This window comes from Lepidochelys kempii, chromosome 3, assembly GCF_965140265.1.
Source record: "Lepidochelys kempii isolate rLepKem1 chromosome 3, rLepKem1.hap2, whole genome shotgun sequence".
Taxonomy (NCBI): domain Eukaryota; kingdom Metazoa; phylum Chordata; order Testudines; family Cheloniidae; genus Lepidochelys; species Lepidochelys kempii.
The window spans coordinates 89,110,011-89,130,668 of NC_133258.1; the positions used below are offsets into that span (position 1 = coordinate 89,110,011).

Consider the following 20,658-nt stretch of genomic DNA (forward strand, 5'->3'; position numbering starts at 1 on the left):
GGTCTCTCATTCTCACTTTTTGCTGTTGTCTTTTGATTGTTACCCATTATCCATTTAAATATATACATGTCCTGTTCCGTGTAGCTAGTCCATCAACAATAGCCGGTATGATATATGGAGGATGTCAGATCTAAACAATATATTACTTTCAAGTGAAGTATTTTCTTATTTCAAAAAGCCACTAAATGCCAAACCATGAGTTGTGCCAATGCCACTGTTTTTAAGTTGATCAGGAGACTAATATTTTTCTTGGTCCCAAGGTCTACAGCAGTGTGTTAAACTGTCATGATTTCATTGTGAATCTCCCTATATTTGATGTTTTTCTTATAGCTCCAGATCCTGGAATCCTGTGATTATATAAGAATCTGAGACTGAGTCCTCTCACTCACTCTTTTTAAAAAATGTCTAGCTCTCATGGTTGCAGAGAAAAGCTTGAAAATGTGAAACCTAAAGGCCCCAAGCCTAGAAGCCAAATAAAAAGAACTGAACATTTATTAGTTTTTACAAAATCTCAGAATTTAGGCCAATCTCAAGATTTTGGAGCCTGTCTTATAACTTTTGAATGTTTGAGGTTGGGAGTACTGCTACAGACAAGGAACAAGAGAGTGAGCCACCTGAAAGCTTTAAAATAGGTGTGGTTTAAAGAAAAATTAGTGGAAAATCTAGATATTTTCTGGGTGTAACCTTTATTTTACCTTTTATAGCTGTTCTTTTGAATTGCAAACATTATTTTATATTCAGACACACATTTCAAATCCATTCTCATTTGGGTTTAGGAGGATAATGCATATGTTTGGAAATCTAACAAACCATCTAAAATCCAGTCATGCTGTGCCCATGTAAGTGCATAAGTATTCCTTCATGTCTTATCATTATTGCAATTAACTGATGGAAGAGCAAGATCACAGTTGGTGGTATAATTTGTCAAAGCCATCTCTTTAAAGATGCTGAAGGGTGTATATTCTGTCTCCCAAAATATGCAAGCGGTTTAGGGGGGTCACTCTGCTTATTGTATAAATGTGATGATAAAATTACCACTGAACTGTGTCAGAGAAGCTCATGTTTCTGCTTACAGCTGCAAATTATGGGTGAGATAGGAAATGAAAGGCAGATGTGCCTGGTATAGCAGAACTATTCTAAATTGCACCTCATACATCTGCACAATTCTATATTTTGCATCAAAAAGTAACCATCCCACATCCCTCCTTCAGAAAATATTTAATAGCTGAGTACTCTAGAGAGATCTCATATTGCTAAGAAGTCATTAATTTTACCATTTATTTACTGGTATACTCAAATTTATCATGAATAATTAAGACTAAATTACAGTTAAACAGATAAACAAAGTACATATTATGAGGCTATGTTTTTCAATTAAATTTCTTCACTTAAGGTCCATTGAAATTAATGGGAGTGTTTTCAGTGCCTGGAGTGGGGTTACAATCCTGTACTTGCTCAGCTACTACAATGTGAAGGCCCTGTAAATACTTAGATAAATATATTGCTCGTTCATTGGCAGAATCCATTAATCTGAAGTATTTCCCAGTCATTAGTGCAGATTAGTGAAGTTCAACTGTATTTTTTAGTCTCCAAGTACAAAGATAGACTGCTTCTCTACAGTATTGCCTTGTACCTAACTTTCAAAAAAGGTTGTGCAAATTTAGACCTTTCTTATGTTTGAATGCTACAGTAGTATTTTCCACGGAAAATCCTGAAAGATTATTTTTTATAATGGAAGCACTGAGGGAAGAAAGGCCTTTTTAAAATAAATTACATGATATGCTTAGTGAACAGGATCATTTCAAATTTCTGATGTTTCTGTGGGGGTTTTCCTACAAGTGGATAAATTGGCATCAAAGAAACATTGCTGCAGAGAGGATGAGTGTTTTAAATATATTGCCAATATCTTGCTCTGAAGCATTGTTTGCATGCATCTGAACTGAAAAACATCAGCTGTGATGTATAGCTGTTTTGAATTGGCAGGAATCTAGTTGTAGTCTTGATTTGAGAGATATAAAGAGTGCCAAAACTGAAGATTACTATTTAAAAGAAAATAAATGTTTCCTCAAATGAAAACTAGTGCTGAAAACCACAAGAAACTGCTTTTTCATAAAAGCAAATGTAAATTAAAACTGGCTTGTAAAGAGTCTTTGGGTCACCTTATTAAAGAAAATTGTTGAGCTAGTGGTATGATTCTTTGAGAATTACTTTGAACATAAACAGTAGGTTTCCTTTTGTTTGTATTATGATTTATTAAATCCTTTTGGCCCCATATAGATGTATTGACTTGTGCCCCTGGAGGTCTTGTCAAATCATGCATAACCCTAAAGATTACTTCCTCGCCAACTAACAGAAATGTTCCTGTAATCTTTCTCCTGCACTGTGACATGTCAAGGCATAGCCACCTCTAAAAGATAAAAGGGGTAAACATATGGGCAAATCATTAAGGAGAGAGAACCACTCAGTCATTTCCACGTTAATGTTATCCTTCAACTCAGTCAATATAATTTCATTTTCAGGCTGTGGGTCCTGACTGGATCCCAGAGCTGTAGGATGGTGCATATCTTTTTAACCAGACTTGAAGAATTGTTTTTCTCAGTATCCTAAAATGTTACTGGGAATGGTTACAAGCCTTTATCCTGTCCTATCATAGAACATACATACTGTGGGTTGGTGTGCAGCCCACCCCTCCTTGATTAACAAGATAACGCAAAATAACTCCAGGACAAAGCTTCTCCCAGTCATGGCTCTTGTCTAGGATTTCTCCCTTTATGGCTTCTCAGTGCCAACCTAGCAGTCTACTCCTACTCTCTTATATCCAGGGTAGCATAAATGAACCACATCTGCCCCAATCAGTGAATAAGAATCAATCCACATTCACCTGCAGGGTCCCAACTCCTGCTGACAGGGTCTGCCATTCTGTTACAATTACTTTCTACAATTAAGTCTTCACTGCAGACTTAACTCATGCTCAGTTACAGTTTTTCCCCTTAACATGCACTGTGTTCACATATCCACAGCCTTTATTGATGCTGCAAGGCAAGGCAGCCACCACTCCCTGAGCTGAAGGGAAGAACCCAAGGTACCTTTTAACATGTATTGATACTCTGAGGTAACCGCAATAAAAATATACAGTCACAGGCAGTCACAGCAATCTAGATGTTATGGTCCTCCAGTTCTTTCCCGCAAGCCCCCGGACATTCATTCCTGTATACCACTTTGCCATCTACCTGTGCTCCGGCCCTTGAACAGAAGTTGACTATCAATCTGCATCTGCCCAGCATCCTACCTGAAGTTTACAGATTGTCTGCTTGCAGTTTCTCCAGCTTCATCCATCTCCAGCATTTGATACAGCAGGACAAAGTCCACTAACAATCCCATGGAAGAGTGAAACTCTTACTTAGGCCAGGTTATAGTCTTTTGCAGCAGGGGGTTATAGTCTTTTGTAGCATTCATATGTCAGTGAGGGGTGGAATGAGTTATGCTGGCAAAAGGTCCTAGCATAGATGCAGTTCTACTGACAAACAGTGCATTTGCTGGTATAGGTTATTTTCCTTGGGGGTGGGCTGAAATAATCTATATCACTCTTTTGCTGGTATGAGTTGGAAAACCATACAAGGAGCACTGTGCCAGTGTCGTGTTCTTGCAAAGCCTCCCAAGTGTAGACCTGGCCTTAGGTTTCAAACCTGCAACTTCATTTTCCCCCACTTTCTCGACGCTCAGACACTGCTTTCATGACTGCAGTTGAGTTTTTAGTGTGTGCCATTAAAACCTTGTTAGGCAGTTCTATAGGCTGACTCATTCAAGTATTTAAAGCGATATAAAGATAGAAAAACGCAAGATTTTAAAAGAACTTTCCTCTCTCCATGCTTTTTTTTTATGATACAGATCATTAAGAGAATGCTATTTTATCATTTTCATTTGACTCATTTTATTCTATATTTAGTTGTTTTAGTTAATTTCAATTCCTCTTTTCATTGGTATTTTTCCCAAACAAGAAATTTACTGAAGAAATTTATCTCTTAACTAACCCTCCTCATTTGCACAGAATTTGAATTACATAGGAGATGGAAAGTGTGAGGGAGAATGTTCCTTTTGGACCAGCCTGCTCCTTGGCCATTCCACCTTTTTCCCCACAGTACATCTTTGGAGAGAAAAACAGAAGCTACATATGGTGGATAGGGCATTCTGTTTAGCTGTCAGTCTTATTTCCATATCCCATCACGAGGCCATTTCCGTGTTTTGTTGTCTTGCATTCCATGTCAAAAGGAGACATCCAAACCAAAACATGGTATCATGTTCAGGCTGGACTCACCCAGTGTGCTTTGAATGCTGAAGATATCCTGTCCTGACTGATAAATACTCTGTATTTTTGCCTGGCTGGTATACATTTTAATAATCTCCTGCCACTTGACTGAACTCCCGTGCAATTCTACCTTTCTGCTGCTGGCTGGTCGTTGTCTTCTCCTTGAAGTGTGAGAACCTAGCATAATACTGTACTATGGATTGTGGAGCATCCGATAGCCAAAACATGTCTGGCATCAGCATTTCAGAGAGGAGCAGCAGACAGCTAGGCATATTTGGGACAAGCCTTGGGATACTTGCCCTAAATAGGGAACACACCAGCAAATGCAACTGCATGAGGAACATACCTGCACCCAGGACCAGCACTTAAGTGGGGAAAATAAGGCTGAACGCTTGCCTGCTCAAATTGGAGGAGACAAAATGGGGGGTGTCTGCCTGGGATGGAAAGGTGAGTAAATGGGTGTCTAAATTGTGGGGTCTGCATTGGGGAAGTGCATAGTTAGGGTTCTGGAGAAGAGTGTCTCTGCTGTGAGGAGGGTGGTTGCAGATAATTTCAATGGGAAGCAGGCATTTCTGCTATCACCTGTGCTTTAAGCATACCATCCTGCTCTCTGTCCAACCCAGGTGACTCCAGGCAGTGTTTCAAATATTTCCATTGTGTTCAGCAAATTTGGGAGTAATGGTCTAGTAGGTAATGGGACTCATGTGACCTGTTTGATTTCCACCTCAGCTATAGACTTTCTAGTGTGACTTAGGGCAGGTCTACGCTAGAAACGCTACATTGGCACAGCTACATAAATGCAACTGCGCCGCTATCGTGCGCCTGGTGGAGACACTGTATGCTGTCGGGAAAGCGCTCTCCATTCGGCATAATTTCTCCGCCTCCATGAGAGGCAGAAGCTATGTTGGTGGGAGAGCATCTCCTGCCGACATAGCACTGGTGTGGACAGCACTTTGGTTGCTGTAACTTGCATTGCTCAGGGGAGAGTGTCTTTTTCACACCCCTGAGCGATGTAAGTTAGATAGACGTCAGTGGTAGTGTGGACCTGCCTTTGGACTCAGATTTTTAAAGGCATTTAGGCAGTGTTGGAATGCCTAACTGATTTAGGAATCTACATCTAATTTTCAAAAGGATTTAGGCACTTAGGATCTGGGCCTTAACCTACTCTGGGCCTCATTTCCCCATCTGTAAAATGGGGATAACAGCACTTCTGTACATAATAGGGATGTTGAGGATATAATCTATTACTTATTGTGAGACATTCAATACTGAGGTGATGAGAGCCATATAAGTAGCACAGAGAGATATCTTTCAAAGGATACTTACACATTGATTATGAAAATCCACAGTGATATTTTCTAGCCTGCATATCGCTTCAGGGAGGGTGACAAAACATTTTTTTCTTCAATTTCTTTGTGTTTTGATTCATTAAACAATTAGGAGGTACTTCATTTGCACCTGGCATGTTTTTCCTTAAACTGCTAGGAAACTTGATTTGCTTCCCCCCTTGTCCTCTCTCCTCCTCCTTTTTTACTTTTCAATATAAGGGTGAGTATGCAGCACTGGGGACTGTCATAGCTGATAGACAGTCACTCTTGCTGACTTCAGTGTTTCAGAAGCTTTGTTTTAACAGGGCAGACACCTGATCTCCTGTTTAGAAAATCAGCACTGGAACCTGCTGATGGAAAAATAATTGACATCAGATAATTCCATTTCTGGTTTTGGTTTTGCTTTTTGCCACTGGAGTGCTACAGTTCTGTGAGTGTCATGAAACAGAAGTAGCTCCTCTAATTCATGGCAGTGAAGACGTTTGGTGTTTGAAAAGACCCATCAATGCTATATTTTACATGTAGAAAGACTACTTCCAGTAGAGCGAGAAGGAGGGTGAAGTAACATCTTTTATTGGACTAATTTTGTTGGTCCAATAAAAGATACAACTTCACCCACCTTGTCTCTAATATCTTGGGATCAACACAGCAACAGCAACACTGCATACAGCTCCCAGTAGATCATTTGGAAGTTCCCTCATTCTGCAATGACAGTTCAGCTAAGCATGAGAGTTCTTATTCCAGTAACACTGTTTACTACTTTTGTCTTCAAACTCATTTTTATTTAAAAATGGAATATTTTCCACATTTTTCTTCAACAACGTTTAAATCTAAGCAAAGCTGGCACTGTATGGCACAGATTGTCAACTGTTGTAAACCTTCATCATAGCTCCATTAGAACTGTGACCCTTTACATCATCTGAGGATTTGTCCCTATCTGTATAATACTATACTAATGGAAATAAAACCTTACGGTATGGGTAAATGGTTTCAGGACTTGCCACTATTCAGCTTTTTGATTAACCTTTCTAAGGCCTTACTGAGTGATTGCCTCATTTAATAATTCCCTGTGTATGTTAGAGTGACAGGATTTTTAGTTTTTTCAAAATGAAGTCCGCAGTTACAGGGTACTTTGGAGTAGCTATATAGTTGATGGGGATTTCTGTATAATAATCTGGAGGATATTTTTGGGTGGAGTTACAAATTCCCCCTGCTGTTGACGATTTAATATTGCGACAGTTTTGTTTGCCCTGTTGACTGGAATGGCATTGACCTCAGAAAAGGAAAGGAGAAGGAAGTTCTGTTTTCTTCACTGCTTCCTATTCCCCATGAGGAACGCTGCTTTAGTATCAGGGTTAAAAAAATGTTGGCTTTGCTTATATGGGGCAATAGTGCAAAATGATGCATAACTTTCCTCTGTATACTTCAGAAGAAGTCTGTTTTTGTCTCGGACTGAGTTTTTTATTGGAAAAATACCTTCCTATCTGCAGAGCTTATTTAAGATTATTTTGGTTTAATATACCAGGTTGTTCCGAGGAAATCTCAGAAAGGATTGAGACTTAATACTTAAGTTTACCCAAGTAGGCCTTGTGTCTAGATTAGGTTATAAGTGTCTTCTATGCATTTACTTGAATCTTTTACTAATCACTCAGAATAATACTCGTTCGTTCTCTGTGGGTATGGGATTGCAACTCCAACAACTTTAAAAAATAAATAAATAAACAGCCTGTGACTCTGATCTGACTGGTTTGTAAGATGTACCGGCACACAGTGACTGATAAGAATTCAGAGATCACTATCAGCCTCTTAATAAATGTGGTATTCATTGGCATCATCTAAAACAGTGGGTTTCAATTTTTTTTCCTGGGAACCCAATTGAAGAAAATTGTTGATGATCACAACCCAATGGAGCTGGGAATGAGGGGTTCAGGGTGTGGGAGGGAGCTCAGGGCTGGGGCAGAGGGTTGGGATGTGGGAGGGGGTCAGGGCTCTGGGCTTGGGGGTGCAGGCTCTGGGCAGGGGCCAGGGATGAGGAGTTTGGAGTGCAGGAAGGGTTTCTGGGTTGGGGGAGCTCAGGGCTGGGGCAGAGGCTGGGGGTGTGGGCTCTGGGCTGGGGGTGTGGGATCTGGGCTGGGGACAAGAATGAACGGTTTGGGGTGCAGGAGGGGTCTCCGGGTTTGGGGGAGCTCAGGGCTGGGGCAGGGGATTGGGACACTGGCTTACCTCGGGCAGCTCCTGGTCAGGGGTGCAGCAGGAGTGCAAAGGCAGATTTTGTGCCTCTCCTGGCACTGCGGACCGCACACCCACAGGCGCACCCTCCTCCCCCCAGTTCCCATTGGCCGGTTCCCAGGAACTGGCCAGTGGGAGTGCGGAGCCAGTGCTTGGGGCGGGGGCAGCGTGCGGAGCCCCGTGGCCCTCCTGTCTAGAAGCCGGACCCACTGCTGGCCACTTCCAGGGTGCAGCAAGGTGTCGGAAAAGGTAAGCACTAGCCTGCCTTAGCTGGGAGCACTGCCGACGGGACTTTTAACATCCCAGTTGGCAGTGCTGACCAGAGCAAGGCAACCCAGTGCTTTACATGCCGCAACCTAGTACTGGGTCGCGACCCACGGTTTGAAAAACACTGATCTAAAATATATTAGCAGCAGAGCCTAGGCACTGTCATGAACCTTTCCATCTTAATAAGTGGAATTTCACTTATAGTGATCACAATTCAAAACTTTATCATTACCATGGGATTTGCAGTACTCTTACTATGATACTCCATGTTCTCTAAGTAAACTAAGTATGAGAAATGCGGAAATGACTGGGTGAGGTTCTGTGGCCTGTGTTATTCAGGAGGTCAGACTAGGTTATCACAATTTGACCTTAAAATGTGTGAATGCTGCCATTGGTTAGTTAGTTGGTTCATGGTAATGATCAAGTTGCAACAGTTACTTACAGAGTAAGCAGTGTTCTTCACAGTTCACTTGCACTTTGCACTTACCACAGCTGATTTGGGAGCAAAGAAGAGAGACATATAGAGTCATGATAAAATATCTTCTCTTGGTTTGCCCAGAAATTTATCCCCTTTTCTCAATTAAGCAAACACAGTGAGATGAAAGAGGATTTCATTAGCTCAACCCTCGTCTGGATAAATAATAAAATGAAAGTAAATTGCAGTCCAGTTCCTAGTTCACATTGCACAAACCACCATCACAATTGGCGCTAACTGGCATCCTTTGGGCAATCTAAGCTGAAAGGACAAAAATTAGTCTCTGCCAGATCTACTTCTTACTGACCATTAACCTCAGGAGGAAGATGAGGGATGGAGATGTTGTGATTTTCTCAGTGCCATCCAGCAATTGGGTGGGTGGCAGTCAGAAACTGAAGCCAGATTTCCTGACTCTCTCTCTCTCTCTCTTACATAATGCAAAAGCAGTGCTGATTTTAAACAATAAATAAATATAGGAATTAAGTCACCCTGGCTGTTACCATCCCTTTTACATCTTACTTTTACCCCTTGTAAAATAATGGAACAAATAATATGAGAAAAATGATTGGATATCTAGAGGGTAGTGCACACATGAACAATGAGCATCTCATCTGACAAACCTGGTGACCTATGAAAATATAGTTGGCATCTATAAGTGTACAAAATAGGTGGGGGGGAATGGCTTTTTTTAAAAATAGAAATGCAAAATTCATCGACCAAAGAAATCCAGTCAATGTAATAGATTTAGACTGTCGTAAATTATTTTATCCTGAGTCCTGTGAAATCTTGTTTAAAAATAAATTGCAGTTGCTCCGAATAGCAATAGCAGCATGTGGATTGGGATTCATTGTGGGAGCTGTCAGCTGGGATACTGCAGGGATTGGTGCTAGGTTTGGTCTTATTTGATAGCTTCATTAATAAAGTGAATAAACAGCACACGAATGAAATTCTCAAATCATGCTAAGATGGAAGAGTTGCAAACACCAGTCAGGAAGCAGACCTGATGCAAAGGGACATAAAAAAATTGGAAACATTAGCAAAAAAAATTACGAAATGAGTTTTAATTGAAAAAATGGCAACTGATTCAAATTTGGCAACTGATTCAAATATTCAAATAATCTGAAACATATATAATCAATGGGAGAAAAATGTTGAGAGACACGTGGATAGTAATGACCAGTTTGTAGTATTACATGGCTATGAAAAGTCCATTAAAATTTTGGGGTTTGCACATGAACACATGATGTTATGGTACAAGGTGATATAATAATAACCACTCTCAGTATGGTCCTGGTGTTACAACACATGGAATGCTGCATTTGGTTTTGGATACATTACAAGAAAGAGATTTATTACGTTGGAGAGAGAGTTCAGAGGACAGCAGATGGTAATGGGAAATGGAAAAGACTGATTTATGTTAAAAAAGGTTTAAAAAGCTAAATATGTGTAATTTGGCTAAAAGAGTCTGTGTATTTGTGTATTTTCTCCCAAAGGTGTAGACATCACTAAGGATGAGAAATTATTTAGTGTGGTGCACAAATGTATACTGGCCTAGTTTAATGAAAAATAACTGAATAGCTGGAAAAACTTCTGATTATGATAGATACACTGTAAAGCTGTAGCATAGTCTTCCAAGAAAAGAAGTGGAAAATCTATTACTTGGGAATTTAAAGACTACAAAATGTTAGACAACAAATTGTAGATTGCAGTGGCAGGGAGATTAACTGGATAGGGAATAGGTCTTTTTCTATGCCCAATACCTGTGTATCGGGACAGGGTTGAGACATGTTGGCAGGGCAATATGTAGAAAGATTCACTCTCACTGCTCAATCTATGGAGAAATCTGTTTCTTAGAGAAAAAGTAGATTTCACTTTGTAAAACACTCAATCCAGGCCTTTTTCACAAATACATAATTTACCCAAACAAGGAAATACTAAAATATTGCATAATGGGGGGGAGGGAGAGGAAGAAGTGGCAGGAATAGAACTGCAAGTTCCCTCCTGTTTTTGCTATACATAAATTGATGGTTTTTATACTAGTGGTAATGGGTAAGACTATCCCATTTATGCATAGTATAACTTTCATTAACACAAAGGGCTATGTTTTCAAATGTGGGTACCTTTTTTTCACCTCCAAAAATTTACTTTCCATTTGTTGCCCAGGCAAAACCTATATTTGCATGAATGAATGATCGTTTTTGAATGTGCAGAATAGATTATCCTGTGGTTAGTACTTGTTCATGCTTAGTGCAAGCAAATGTTCATTTTCATACACAAAAATAAGTTTTACACATGCAGTGGGTGCATGAACAAATATTATTTGTGTCAAGTAGGTGACCTCATGTGAGAAGTTGGTCCAGTGTTTGGGTGAGCAGTAGATAGACAATCCTACCCTTAACTCGTAGACTTTTCACAAAATACATTGTTTTGGGTATGGCATGCATGATATCACATTGTTGCAAGCCATTATACATCTTGTTACCTTTTGAAGAAGTTTTTGTGTTCAGTGTTTGTTTCTAAAAACTAATTTATCAACAAATCTCAGCAAAGTTATAAGGTTGAGCCTGCTGATAAAAAAAATTTCCTGCCAAAAATAATCCCCCTCACACACAGGTCACATTCATGTTGCTCCTTGTCAATTTTACTCTTGGGAGAGACTCAAAGTTGACAGCCAAAGTGAAGGAGATAAAGGAGCAAAGGGTAAACATGTCAAAAAATTCTCTATAATCCTTCATTTCTGGTAGATTATAAAGATGCTGAGAAATTCCTGCTTTTGTTTTTTTACTTGTTGTTATTTTGGAAGCTGTCAAAAGTAGAGCCAAGAGGCAGTAATTTAATCTGGGCCATCAGAAGACTAGAAATTCAACCCATCTGTCCTTCAGCTGTTCTCAGGGGTGGCTCTAGAGATTTGTTGCCTCAAACAAAGTGGGAAAATGTATATCCCTGAGTGTTCACAGTTACTCATACAATAAAACAGTCACTGTGGAATTCATTCATAATAGTTTCCCTTCTCTTCTCCCCCTGTACTCTTTGCTATATTTGTACTACAGTGTGTGGTGTTGTTTGCCTTCATTTTCATTCTCTCTGGTTTTGTCAGCTTATGTCCTTTCCTATAATTATCTGTGGGTCTGGGAGCTGCTTACCCGAGGCAGCTTTTTGTCCTGTGTAGTATTGGCTTGCTTACGATTGGTAAGGGCCCTACTGGGTCAGACCAAGGGTCCATATGGCCCAATATCCTGTCTTCCAACTGACAGAGACCTCAGCCCACTTAGTGCCATGGCAAACACACCATTAAACATAATTTTTATCTCTTATTAAAGATACAGAAAAATAAGGGGGAAAACAGTTAAAACGTGAAATGTAAAATGTTAAGTAAGGCTTTCATTTCAACACCATCCCTTGTTCCCTCTCCCTGTAGCTGGAGTGAGTTTTTAGAAGGAACTTCCCCCTGTTCTCACCCCCTCCATATTTGACAGTCTCTTTGATAGTAGAAAAGATGGTAATAACTGTTCTTTTGGGGAAAAGAGAAGAAGTTAGTTGAGATGGGCTGCAGCTATAACTGTTGCTATTGTTAAAGTCCAATCCTGTTTCCTAAAAGACAAGACAAAAACATACACACACAACGGGAAAGAAAAGAACAGCAAAGAGAGAATATGCAGCCTCTGTTTCTAGTGTTGATTTTCACTTGAAGCCTGGAAGAACACATGCACAGCACACAGTCTTATTAGCTACTCTGAAATCTGGCAAATTTGTACCAGCATCGATCTATTTAGGGCATTACATTTTGCTGCCTTTCTGATCTCAGGCTTTCAGCAGTGTTGCAAAATATACAGTCTTGGCAGCCTAATCGAGACTCTTATAGAAAGGCAAATAGGAGAGGGATAGGAAAAAGAAGAAATAAGGTGAGGAAGAAAATGGACACGTGGCAGGAGTGACAGAGAAACAAAGTTTCACATCCCAGGTGATGTTTGGGATTTAGCCAAAGCCAGTTGAGTGGCAGTGTCATCTGAGTCCTCTCTCTGGCCCCGTCTGGTCAGTACATCTCTCAGGATTATAACAGTGAAGGTCCAAGGCCCCAGGAGAAGGTGGGGGTAACAGCCATGATGATGAGACTTGCTCCTTCCCCTTCTCTTGTCTTTCAGTCAGCCAGAGCACCCCTATGTTTTGCCTCCACCTGTCCTTATTTCCTCATCCCCAAAGTGTCTTTTTAAGGACCCCAAAAGGAAGTGATGAGTAGAATAGCCTGCTTCCTCACTATTTTGTCCACCAATTAGATGTCATTTCCGACACACTGATTTTGAGTCACTGATTTCTGGTCCCACACTTCTCTTGTTTACTAGGCATGATTTTAACACAGTCCTTGAATTATATCAGTAGGCTTTTTTGTTTGGATTAACCTAATCTTTTTGTCTCCCTTTTGCACCTTTTCTCCACATTCATTGTTATAGGTTATTGTGACATTTTATGAACTTCAACTCACTTTTCATAGTTGAGCTCACAATTAGGGTAAATTTGAAGACCCAGTTATTACACCAGGCCCCTTGATTCTGGAATTTACTCCCTCCTCTGGTCTGGGATAGCTCAGTATAGTCTACAAAAAAAAAAAAAATCCCACCTTTTCACCTGAGTTCTTTGAGAAGAGAGGGGGTTGAAGTTTGTGGGGCCATGTCAGGGCTTTATTTCATTATGTAATTATTCATGTGTGTCTCTGATTATAATCTCTATGATTTATAAGGGCATTCATCTGTAATTGTTTATTTATTATAAATTGGATTTTGGCCAAAATGTTCAAACCTGACTGCCAGAAGTAAGACTCCTAAAATTCCATAGTTAGGCACCTAAATATATATTTGGTCTTATTTTCAGAATTGCTAAGCATCTACATATCCCACTGAAGCCAGTAGGAGCTGCAGAAACTCAATATCGTTGAAATTCATGACATTTATATATAGAAACCTAAATATGGATTGAGGAGCCTAACTTAAGACACCCCGATTTGAAATTTTTGACCACATGTATTTGTAAATGAATTTGTCTAGAATTTAAGCTAGGCACAAAAATAAAATAAATCTTATTTAGTTAGGAAAAGTGAAGACTGAGGGGGGACATAACAGTCTTCAAGTATGTAAATGGAAAAAATTGGGTTTGTTTAATCTGGAAAAGAGAAGACTGATAGAAGGGGACATGATAACAGTTTTCAAGTACATAAAAGGTTATTACAAGGAGGAGGAAGAAAAATTGTTTTTCTTAACCTCTGAGGATAGGACAAGAAGCAATGGGCTTAAATTGCAGTGAGGGATGTTTAGGTTGGACATTAGGAAAAACTTCCTAACTGTCAAGAGTGGTTAAGCACTGGAATAAATTGCCTGCGGAGGTGGTGGGATCACCATCATTGGAGATTGTCTAACCTGCTCTTAAAAAACACTTGTCAGGAATAGTCTGGATCAGTGGTTCTCAAAGCCGGTCTTCCGCTTGTTCAGGGAAAGCCCCTGGCGGGCCGGACCGGTTTGTTTACCTGCCGCGTCCGCTGGTTCGGCCGATCGCGGCTCCCACTGGCCGCGGTTCACTGCTCCAGGCCAATGGGGCCTGCGGGAAGGGCCGCCAGCACGTCCCTTGGCCCGCGCCGCTTCCCGCAGCCCCCAGTGGCCTGGAGTGGCGAACCGCGGCCAGTGGGAGCCGCGATCGGCCGAATCTGCGGACGCGGCAGGTAAACAAACCGGTCCGGCCTGCCAGAGGCTTTCCCTGAACAAGCAGCGGTCCAGCTTTGAGAACCACTGGTCTAGGTAATACTTAGTCCTGCCATGAGTGCAGGGGACAGGACTAGATGACCTCTCTAGGTCCCTTCCAGCTCTGTGATTCTATGAGAGCTACATCTTGTGTTACCAACCCATGTTACAAGGGTGGTTTCACAGCTGGAAGGAAAACAGGCCAATGAAAATGAAGGCAAACTAAAAAAAAAGAATACACTATAGTAAAGAGTGCAGAGGAAAAAGGGACAGAAGAGAAGGACACACAGGGAATGGGTATCTCAATGATTGATTGGTTGATTAGATGATTGATTGTTAAAGACATTCAGGGTGACAGAGGGAACAATTTTTGATGAAATTCATTGTAAATACAAAAAGTAAATATATGGCAGAGCAACAGTTTAGGGACAGGAAGCAATCACCATTATATCCATCTGTAGGGTGAACACAGAAAGACAGAATTAAATACCTGAGTTGGAATTGGGCCAGGATACCAGAGCCTGAAAAAATAAAAGCAACTCTATCATCCTGTATGAAATAAAGACTGGAACATAAAGAAAAACCCATCCACCCTTTGGAACTCCCTGCCCAACCTAAACAAGAGTACACCAGGTTTGTTTGCCTCTGCAGATTTGGATGACACATATCCTCCACTCTGACTGCTCTGGTCCTAGGAGCAACAAGATATTGAAATGTGTAAGAATTCTGCTTTCCAAAGCAGGATTGTTGTCAGTGTCAGCAGCCCCAGTCAGGAAGTGTGGAGGGATCGTATGGCATGTATTGCAAATTAAGGCAACAGTTGGACCTAATTATTTAATCCTTGACAAAGCATTCCTTTATAATTAAAGGCACAAAATGTATTTAATACTTACTATTACTGTAAATACTTTCCCCTTTCTGGAGGAAATCTTGTCCGAAGTATCTTGCCATCATGACTGTTCCATCAAAACAACAAAGCTGTTCTTAGTAATACAGTTTAATTACAATTCAGTCTCATCTTAAAACCTATATTTCTTTTCTGCTTTACCTATGCTCCTTTTTTTCTCCTTCTGCTACTGCTTTTATAATTCTCTATTATTTTCTATAATTGTTTTCTCCTATTTATATGGTTTAACTGTAACTCCAGTATATAATTCTGAACCTGAATTTTGTGGTATGTGTGCAATAAAGATCTCTGTAAAGTTAATTATTCTTCAGTAAAATATTTATAAAAAGTTTACTTTTCTAGACATCTGTTACACATACTAGATCAATATCTGCCTTCACTGACTCTTTTGTATTCTCTGCTAGGTACTTATTAAGAGTACATGGGTTGTCAGTGAAGGCAGAATTTGGTCTTGCGCTCTCAAAATGTGCGGTACTACTATGTTTCCACTATGTAACCTGATACATATGATTTTATTAATAGTTTCTAGAATGGATTAAAATACTAATGTGTTAATTTTACCTGTGGTTGAGTATAACCTTAAAGCTGTAGCTCTGAATGCTGCCTCTGTATCTGGTTATAGATGCAGATAAGTGCTTAGTGGGATTTTCAAATGCACATTGGCACTCTACCGCACTCCAGAATAAGACTTGTCAGTCTTGTAACTCAACTGTTCAGAGATAAGCTTAACTGGTAACTCTTTTCCTTACCAGCCAATACACTGAAGAGCTAAAATTTAGCTCTGGTTTCTTTAATTTTGAATGGTAGGAAAGCACCATTTTCTTGTTAATAGAAGTGGACATTGTACCTTTTCCTATTTATTTTTCTGTTTCTAATTAAATATGAACACCGCTGAGAAGGACTTAGCTAGCAGTAGGGTTAAATAGCAAGGATGCACAAAAGAGAGCTTTTACAGATTAGAGAGAGATTTTCATTTATTCAACATTCTTCATACAATAAGAATGATGATTAACCCCTTCCCAGTCAGAAATTCAGATTCCTAGGAAGCCCTGTTAGAAAATGAAAGTTTTATTAAATCAGACTGAAAGAATATCTAAGGTCAAGGCTGCTGTTGGGGAGGAGGAGGAGAATGATGAGGGAGCAGAGCAAAAAGGGCAGTTTGCCCTTAGTCGTCCCCCCCCCTCCCAAGAGGGCCCCCAAAATAATGAAAGGTAGGAGCTGGATCAGGGATACCACTCCAGCTAACAGTGGGACCAGAGCTCCAGGAGAGGCAGGACCAGGTGTGGCCTCCCAGCTGTCCGCAGGGCAGCTTTCCCCCATCCCCACAGGGAAAGTAGCAACCCTACAGGCCTGGGCCCTCCCCTCTTTTTAAACTCTTTTGTCTCAATGGTAATAGTTTTTAGAAGGGTGAGGGCCTCAATTTAAGATTTTACCCAGGGCCCCCAAAACCTCTGTGCAACCCTATCTAAGTTTGGGTGCATTTTGAGAGTCTTACAACAATAGCTGTGAAACAAAAACTGATGGACTTCACAATTTCTTCTCGCTTGTTTGGAATGGTAACTTTCTGAGGCTCAGACTGTTGAAAGAAGACAAAGGAGTGGTGATTTCAAACATGAATTTGTAATTGTTCCTAAATGGTAGATGCTGCAAATGTTTGGTTCTGTTTTAAAATAATTTTCAGCATTCTTGTGACTGTATATTACCGCAGTGATCAAGGAACAAAGCTACCAGTATCAAACTTAAGTTAAGTAAACTCCTTAATGCCAATGTGTAAGGTGGCTGAAGACGTCAAACAAGTGTGTAGTCATGCTGTCTGATTCCGTTCTAATACCAATGAACACACAAGCTCAAAGATTTAAGAAAAAGATATGTACTGCTATTCATCACAGGCTTTTTTTGGATGTGATAGGGGCTGTGTAACTAATCAGAATGTGGTATGTTTCTTTCTTTCAGATTTACCACTGGATTATAGATTTACCCGATTTTCCTCAAATAGCTTGGAAACTGCTGGTTACTATCCGAAACCTCCGAGGGTATTACTATCAAATGGTGAGCCAGTGACTACAAAATAGATCATATCCCCCTTTTTCCTCACATACCCTTGTAGTCCTTAACTAACTGCTGTCAGATGCTAATTGGTGAAAATACCATGCAATGCTCCATAAAATCAAGTGATGAATTAAAAAATGGACCCACATGCAGACTTGTGTTTTACTATAGTACAACTGGAACAGAGGAGCACTGAGTACTTATCTATACATCTTCCTACCAAGCTACCTCTCAGAAGTGCATTGAAACTAATTCATCCCAAATTACATGCTAAATTCACACCATTTTGAAGGACACTGTCTAAATTCCCTATTTAAGGCCACAGCAACCTCCACTGCTACAGCAGTGTGTGAGAGAGCTGATTAAGGAGGGCATAAAAATAGGACAACACACAGTATCAAATGCTGTTTAGGATTATATTTACAGTTACCTTATGTATAAGTTACATTTTATCTTTACATAAGTCCCCCCATTATCACAGTACCTGAGTGATATAATACAATCTGTAATACATTTATTGTCTCAACACCCCTGGGAGGGAAGGCAGTGCTATTATCCCCATTTACAGATGGGGAACTGAGGCACAGCAAGACTAAGGTCTAAATTTTTAAGGTATTTAGGTATTGCTCTGCTCAGTGTTGCAAGCCTACATGATTTAAGAGCCTAAGTTTTATTTTCAAAGGTGACTTAGGCACTTAGCCTAAATTCCATTGACTTTCAATGAGAATTAGTCTCCTAAGTCACTTAGGGCATGTCTATGCTGCAGTTAGACACCTGCAGCTGCCCTGTGCCAACTGATACCCTTGTACTGATACTGAGCTCTCGGGGCTCAGGCTAAAGACCTGTTTAATTGTAGTGCAGACATTCAGGCTCAGGCTGCGGTCCAAGCTATGGGACCCTCCCACCGCACAGGGCCCAGATCCCAGCCTCCAGCCCAATCCTGAACATGTACACAGCAATTAAACAGTCCCTTAGTATGAGCCTGAGTCAGCTTGCATGGGCCAGCAGTGGGTTTTTAATTGCAGTGTAGACATACCCTTTTGACCAGATTTTTAAAGGTATTTAGGCATCTAAAGATGCAGATAGGTGCCTAGTGGGATTTTCAAATGCACATTGGCACCTAACTCCCATTTATCTCAAAAGCAACCAGTATAGATTATACCAGTTCCCCTAATGAAATAAGCCGCCCCAGCAATAGGATTTGTTTGCTAGTATAACTGCATTTATACTAGAGGTTTTGCCAGTATAACTGTGTTGGTCATGGGTGTAATTTTTTTCACACTCCTAATGGATATAACCATGCTGGCAAAACTTTTCAATGCAGGCCGGGTGCTAGGCTAGCCACTGGACCATCCATCTCAGTCCAGAGTAACTAGTTGATAAGAGTGAAGTTACTCCAAATTTACCCTGGTTTAATAGACCAGAATTTGGCCATTTATTTCAAAAGCAACATGTCTGACTATCTATAACTCCCAGGCACAAGGCAGTAGCAGAATATCAGATAAACTTCCTTAGAGGACTGGATGGCTATTTCAATTAGCAATAATCTTTCACTTCTAGACTTCCGGTTTGAAACAAACAACTGTCGTTGTTATCTTATGTCTGCCTGACGGTCTACATGAAATAAATTAGTAGCTTGACTCCAGTTCACTGCATGATCGCATTCCCACAGGGTAGGACAGTTCATATGCAGAAGTCAGAACACAAAAAGAAGCACTAAATCTTTGTTACACAAAAATCAGCCTGAACTATCTTGTTTCTATAACATAGAGACATTTGTTTTAAATTTATCGACTCCAGTGTACCCACAAGATACCTGCGCCTTTTCAGTTGGCTGTGTGCTTAGCACTGGTGGGTTACCGCAAGTCATACCTATAAAGAAAAGAAACAAAAAAAGTTTAAAAAATACAGAAAACAAGAAAGTATCCCTTACAGGAAATATCGGTTATAACTAAAAGTGGGATAAGAGAGTTCTGGTCTCTAAAAGTGCCCTGCTGCTCCCTGTAACCTATAAGCTAAAAAGCTAGCAAGGCTGGGATTTTGCTAGCAAGGCTGGGATTTTACTCGTTTCTCTTTAGCACCTAATAATCCCAGTAAAGGGAAGAACAATGATGTTCAGTCTTCTTCCCCCACTCCCCCTCTCCCCCTCCAAGGGGTCAGATTTTCAGATGCTGTAAACTGGCATAGTTCCTTTGCGTTGAGAATCTGGCCCCAAGTCTATAAAATGTCTGTATTAAGTAGAGATGGACTCAAGATAAAATCTCAGATTCAGAACTATGTGATTGTTTGAAATCCAAATCTGGATCCAGATACTGATTTTGCAAATGATTTCTAATTTTATGGGCCAAACCAATATGCTAGCACCTTCAAGCTTTCTATGTTCCGATTTGAATTTTGTTGCATGGTTCCCTCTCTTGGGTTTTAAGTGTATAGAGTTATAATCCTTAAAACAATCATTGGGTCTCAGTGTCTCAACAGATAAGTAGTATCTCCTCATCTAGAAAATAGTATGTGCCACATTCCAAACAACCTAAGTCTAGACTTTACCCTAAGAAACACACACTTCTATGCAAATGTGGACTTGTTTAGAAAGAGAGGTAGTGGTGGCTAATGATGAAGACTGTCAACACCCATTCACCCTTGCCTCCTGCTGGAGATGAGCAGATGTACACAATAGCAGAAGCAGTGGTGAAACAACAGAGAGTTGCTGCTGAGTATGGCTTCAGCTGTGGTTACATGGAGAAAAGAGAGAGCACCATACTGCCTTCAAGGCTAATGGTCTGGGAATGGGAAGGAAATACTCTGAGCAGATGAACCTTGGGAAGGACAAGGGAAGCTCTGGAAAATAGAGAATTCTTGAGGGAGTGATATGTGAGATGGGGAGAAGAGAGTCATTGGACCCAGTGATGCACTTCGGAGAATTTCTCTTCTATTACAGGGTTTTTTGTTAACCTATAACTTGTCTAATTTCTGTGGAATCCAGTTTGAAAGAATACTGCAGAATGTTCTTAAATGCAGTGTCCACATTACTGTCCTCAGTATCTGCACGTGGACCCCAGGGTGATATGTTTTAATAGCTAATTAAAATTAATTAAAGTATCTGGTTGTATAAACTTGAAAGTAACAGCTTTGCTAAATAAAACCTCTGTCAACCTTTGTTTTGGTATAAACCATGTCCGTTTGAATTTTAAAATAAAGACAATTTATTTCTGAACAATTTTCTCAGAATTCACGGTACTTGATAACCTAGCAACAACAAAAGAAAGATGAAATTGTTAAAAAAAAGTGCAAGTCAATTTAAATGCTACAACCCTAACATGGCACAAATTGTCATGCTCAAAATGAATATCTGGATGAGTCAGTGACCAAAG

General features: G+C 40.2%; 1 protein-coding gene and 1 long non-coding RNA gene across 2 annotated transcripts in view; one reads left to right on the forward strand and one right to left on the reverse strand.

Annotated features, from left to right (window-relative positions):
- The window catches only part of NT5DC1 (5'-nucleotidase domain containing 1), a 238,149-nt gene extending 217,598 nt beyond the window's left edge, over positions 1–20,551 (forward strand). Inside the window, exon 12 of the mRNA XM_073337114.1 lies at positions 17,192–20,551. Within this exon, the coding sequence (XP_073193215.1) occupies positions 17,192–17,310 (119 nt within the window). The 3' untranslated portion in view covers positions 17,311–20,551. The remainder of the gene's footprint in view (positions 1–17,191) is intronic.
- Positions 9,007–17,253, reverse strand: LOC140908955 (uncharacterized). Its single transcript, XR_012158027.1, has 4 exons — positions 16,734–17,253; positions 15,225–15,287; positions 14,822–14,852; positions 9,007–9,605 (listed from the first exon to the last, which is right to left on the reverse strand). It is a non-coding gene; the product is annotated as an uncharacterized lncRNA (long non-coding RNA).
- Positions 20,552–20,658: the final 107 nt, after the last annotated feature.